General features: G+C 44.1%; 2 protein-coding genes across 6 annotated transcripts in view; one reads left to right on the top strand and one right to left on the bottom strand.

Moving 5' to 3' along the window:
* Nucleotides 1-4,971, bottom strand: part of LOC123504623 (glycine receptor subunit alpha-2-like) — a 7,748-nt gene extending 2,777 nt beyond the window's left edge. The window contains exons 1-7 of one of the 5 annotated variants that reach the window (XM_045255301.1): nt 4,834-4,971; nt 3,276-3,433; nt 2,898-3,042; nt 1,658-1,735; nt 802-884; nt 575-718; nt 142-224 (exon numbers count right to left, since the gene is read on the bottom strand). In XM_045255301.1, coding sequence (XP_045111236.1) covers nt 142-224; nt 575-718; nt 802-884; nt 1,658-1,735; nt 2,898-3,042; nt 3,276-3,319 — 577 coding nt within the window. In that variant the 5' untranslated portion in view covers nt 3,320-3,433; nt 4,834-4,971. Of the gene's footprint in view, nt 1-141; nt 225-574; nt 719-801; nt 885-1,657; nt 1,736-2,897; nt 3,043-3,275; nt 3,434-4,601; nt 4,719-4,833 lie in introns of all 5 variants that reach the window. The other 4 variants (XM_045255312.1, XM_045255341.1, XM_045255322.1 and 1 more) reach the window with 4 other exon arrangements.
* LOC123504663 (integumentary mucin C.1-like) overlaps nt 4,283-5,000 on the top strand; it is a 1,148-nt gene continuing 430 nt past the window's right edge. Inside the window, exons 1-2 of the mRNA XM_045255422.1 lie at nt 4,283-4,383; nt 4,529-5,000. The exon at nt 4,529-5,000 is cut by the window's right edge and continues 430 nt beyond it. Of these exons, the coding sequence (XP_045111357.1) occupies nt 4,351-4,383; nt 4,529-5,000 (505 nt within the window). The 5' untranslated portion in view covers nt 4,283-4,350. The remainder of the gene's footprint in view (nt 4,384-4,528) is intronic.

Raw genomic sequence — 5,000 nt, 5'->3', positions numbered from 1 at the left:
GAGAGAGAGAGAGAGAGAGAGACAACCTCAATCAAACACACAAAAATAACAAAACATTAAAAAAAAAACAAATTTTCTCTATAAAAAAAGAAAGTGAGAAAGTGAGAAAGTGAGAAAGTGAGTAAATTAAAGCTAACTCACGGCTCTCCATCTGCATCTTACACTCCTGCGTGTCGTGAGGGTAAACCACGAAATTCATCGCGCAAGTTAGAGTGAGAGTCAGCCTGGGAGAGAGAGAGAGAGAGAGAGAGAGAGAGTAATATTTCGTTTGGGTGTGAGAGAAAGAGAATAATGTAAGTCAGAGAGAGAGAGAGAGAGAGAGAGAGAGAGAGAGAGAGAGAGAGAGAGAGAGAGAGAGAGAGAGCAATGTTCAAATATAAGTTAAGAAAATTTATTATTATTATCATTATTATTATCATTATTACTACTACTACTACTACTACTACTACTACTACAACCACCACAACCACAACAAAGAAACAAAACAAACATAAATATCCCAACAACAACAACAACAACTACTACTACTACTACTACAACAACTACTACTACTACTACTACAGCTGCTACTTACTTAACCATGTAGAGAAGGGTGAAGTTCTTGTAGAGCCAGACATAGTGGTTAGGCACGGTCATAGTTTGAAATTTTACCTCTCTAGCATTTTTGAAGAACGAGTCAGGACGCCAGAATTTATCCAGCCAGTCTAACTCTAGAAGCCTGAAAAGTAGTAGTAGTAGTAGTAGCAGTAGTAGTAGTAGTAGTAGTATGTCTCTCTCACTCTCTCTCTCTCTCTCTCTCACCTGTAGTCTTTCTTCATGTCTGAGGGAAGAAGAAGTCTATGGTCCCGCCAAGACTGGGCGAAGAAGATGTCTGCCACAAAGGTCTGGAGGAGGAGGAGGAGGTGGAGGAGGAGGAGGAGGAGGAGGAGGAGGAGGAGGAGGTGGATGTGGAGATGGAGGGAGAAGAAGAGGAAGAGGAAGAAGAGGAGGAGGAGGAGGAGGAGGAGGAGGAGGAGGAGGTGGAAGTGGAGGTGGTTGAGGAGGTGGTGGAGGGAGAAGAAGAGGAAGAAGAGGAGGAGGAGGAGGAGGAGGAGGAGGAGGAGGAGGTGGAGGTGGTTGAGGAGGAGGTGAGGGAGGAGGTGGAGGTGAAGGTGGAAGTGGAGGTGGTTGAGGAGGTGGTGGAGGGAGAAGAAGAGAGAAGAAGAAGAGGAGGAGGAGGAGGAGGAGGAGGAGGAGGAGGAGGAGGAGGTGGATGTGGAGATGGAGGAGAAGAAGAGGAAGAGGAAGAAGAGGAGGAGGAGGAGGAGGAGGAGGAGGACGTGGAGGAGAAGGTGGAGGTGGAGGAGGAGGAGGAGGAGGTGGAGGTGGTGGTGGAGGTGGTTGAGGTGGTGGAGGTGGAGGTGGAGGAGGAGGAGGAGGAGGAGGAGGAGGAGGAGGAGGAGGAAGATGTGTATAGGAAGAAAAAGATAGCATGATAAGAGAGAGAGAGAGAGAGAGAGAGAGAGAGAGAGAGAGAGAGAAAGAAAGAAAGAAAGAAAGAAAGGAAAAAGAAAGAGAAAAAAAAACATCAACAACAACAACATCAACAACAACAACATCATCATCATCATCATCATCATCATCATCAGCATCATCATCATCATCATCAGTAACTCACCCCAGATGATTGTGAATTCCCTATGTCATAACTGGCAACTGTGCTGTCTGTGTACACCTCCAAGTTATTGCTGTGGTCCTGAAATAGTAGTAGCAGTAGTAGTAGTAGTAGTAGTAGTAGTAGTAGTAGTAGTAGTAGTAGTACCATTTGTTTTTGTGGTTCTAGTGACAGATTAACAACATTTCCACACTCCAAAGGCTCTAGTTGAAGTTGTGAGGATTTTTAAGGGTGTTTTTGTGGTTGTAGTGACAGATTAACAACATTTCCACACTCCAAAGGCTCTAGTTGAAGTTGTGAGGGTTTTTAAGGGTGTTTTTAAGAGTGTAGTGACAGATTAACAACATTTCCACACTCCAAAGGCTCTAGTTGAAGTTTTAAGGGTTTTTAAGGGTGTTTTTGAGGTTGTAGTGACAGATTAACAACATTTCCACACTCCAAAGGCTCTAGTTGAAGTTTTAAGGGTTTTAAGGGTGTTTTTGAGGTTGTAACGACAGATTAACAACATTTCTACACTCCAAAGGCTCTAGTTGAAGTTTTAAGGGTTTTTAAGGGTGTTTTTGAGGTTGTAGTGGCAGATTAACAACATTCCCACACTCCAAAGGCTCTAGTTGAAGTTTTAAGGGATTTTAAGGGTGTTTTTGAGGTTGTAATGACAGATTAACAACATTTCTACACTCCAAAGGCTCTAGTTGAAGTTGTGAGGATTTTTAAGGGTGTTTTTGAGGTTGTAGTGGCAGATTAATAACATTTCCACACTCCAAAGGCTCTAGTTGAAGTTTTAAGGGTTTTTAAGGGTGTTTTTAAGGGTGTAGTGACAGATTAACAACATTTCCACACTCCAAAGGCTCTAGTTGAAGTTGTGAGGGTTTTTAAGGGTGTTTTTGTGGTTGTAGTGACAGATTAACAACATTCCCACACTCCAAAGGCTCTAGTTGAAGTTTTAAGGGATTTTAAGGGTGTTTTTAAGGGTGTAGTGACAGATTAACAACATTTCCACACTCCAAAGGCTCTAGTTGAAGTTTTAAGGGTTTTTAAGGGTGTATTTAAGGGTGTAATGACAGATTAACAACATTTCTACGTTATCAACAAGTAAAAACAATCTTGGGAACCAGCTAATCATCTCTCTGGCCTTGGAAACAGACCTAATGAGAGAATAGAGCGTTTTATAACACACACGCACACGCACGCACGCACACACGCAAACACGCACACGCACACGCACGCACACGCACATACTCACAGGCGCTGATTCACTGATGGAGTCAATGCTCATAATGGTGACGTGGAAGTACACAAAGGTTGGTTTCCCATCCTCTTTCGGCGGGGCCAGTCTGTCATAGTGTTCCGGGATGACTTCACTTAGACCGAGCCGCTCACACGCTGCTCTGGGGGAGAGAGAGAGAGAGAGAGAGAGAGAGAGAGAGGGTGGGGGTGTTACTGTGTGTGTGTGTGTGTGTGTGTGTGTGTGTGTGTGAGGGGAGAGACAGAGAGAGAGAATATTATAATTACTACTACTACTACTACTACTACTACTACTGCTACTGATACTACTACTACTACTACTACTACTACTACTACTACTACTACTACTACTACTACTGCTGCTACTACTACTTACCTTTCAATAGAGATGAGAAGAAGAAGAAGAAGAGGAACACACATATTTCTGATAAAGGAGGAGGAGGAGGAGGAGGAAGACGAGGAGGAGGAGGAGGAGGAGGAGGAGGAGAAGGAAGAGACAAGATACGGTAATTTTTTTCTTTGTTTCTCCACTTCCTGAAGAGAGAGAGAGAGAGAGAGAGAGAGAGAGAGAGAGAGAGAGAGAGAGAGAGAGAGAGAGGAAAACATAAGATAAAAATATAAATCAATGAAATAATAAGAGATAAGAGAGATTATTATTATTAGTATCATCATTATTATTATTATTATTATTATTATTATTATTATTATCATTATTATTATTATTATTATCACTCTCTCTCTCTCTCTCTCTCTCTCTCTCTCTCTCTCTCTCTCTCTCTCTCTCTCACGTCTAATTTGAACGACAGATTGAGAAGGACTAGATTCTTTTGTCTTTTCTCTCTCTCTCTCTCTCTCTCTCTCACTCACTCACTCACGCATGCTCTCTCTCTCTCTCTCTCTCTCTCTCTCTCTCTCTCTAGGATATTAAAATCTGAAGTGCTTACGTGTCAGAAAGAGAGAGAGAGAGAGAGAGAGAGAGAGAGAGAGAGAGAAAATACTTGTTTAATATGAACTTATGTAAATGTGTGTGTGTGTGTGTGTGTGTGTGTGTGTGTGTGTGTGTGTGTGTGTGTGTGTGTGTGTGTGTGTGTGTGTGTGTGTGTGTGTGTGTGTGTGTGTGTGTGTGTGCTGTGTGCACTTGAAATCTGGGAAACTTACATGTGCTGTGTGTGTGTGTGTGTGTGTGTGTGTGTGTGTGTGTGTGTGTGTGTGTGTGTGTGTGTGTGTGTGTGTGTGTGTGTGTGTGTGTGTGTGTGTGTGTGTGTGTGTGTGTGTGTGTGTGTGTGTGTGTGTGTGTATGTGTGTATGTGTGTATGTGTGTGTGTGTGTGTGTGTGTGTGTGTGTGTGTGTGTGTGTATGGGTACATATATATATAAGACTTATGCCACCACCATCACCACCAACACCACCCACACCACCACCACCACCACCACGACCACCACAAAACAAAATGGCGGTTCCCCACTTCGTGTTTCTCCTTCTGGTAAGAGAGAGAGAGAGAGAGAGAGAGAGACTATAGCTACTCTTTCTACTACTACAATAACAACCACTACCACCACCACCACCACAACCACCACTAACCCTCTCCACACATACACTCACAACTGCCCTCTGCTACATCCCCATAGGTAGTGGCTGGCACCGGAGCATTGGGCCAGGGGGAAGGAAACACCTGCCAACTTAACTGCACCAACAGCTCACCTGGGGACAAGATTCCTGACCCACGAGACTGCAGGAAGTTCTATGTCTGTTTAGCTACGGATGGGCCCTCTGATGTCCCGTTTTACTGCCCTGATGGCTTAAAATTTGACACTGTAACTAGAGAATGCGTATCTGAGGGGGCAACATGCGCTTTGTGTTACCCTAAATGTAAATACGACTGTGTTATACCCTCTGGCTACGCTGCTGTACGGGAAGACTGCACTAAAATTACCTTCTGTGAGATCGATCCGCCTTTCACAGTGCAGTGTGGCCCCGGCGAGGAGTATTTTGATGGGGAAAGTTGCCAGTCAGACGCGGCCCAGTGCTGTGATCCATGCCTGGTGTTCTGTCAAGAGGGGAATATTGAAACAGCGGACCCCACCAGCTGTCGCCACTTCT

The sequence above is a fragment of the Portunus trituberculatus genome, chromosome 2, assembly GCF_017591435.1.
Source record: "Portunus trituberculatus isolate SZX2019 chromosome 2, ASM1759143v1, whole genome shotgun sequence".
NCBI classification, from domain to species: domain Eukaryota; kingdom Metazoa; phylum Arthropoda; class Malacostraca; order Decapoda; family Portunidae; genus Portunus; species Portunus trituberculatus.
The sequence above is the reverse complement of the archived record's forward strand: the minus strand, read 5'-3'. Positions and strand labels throughout refer to the sequence as shown.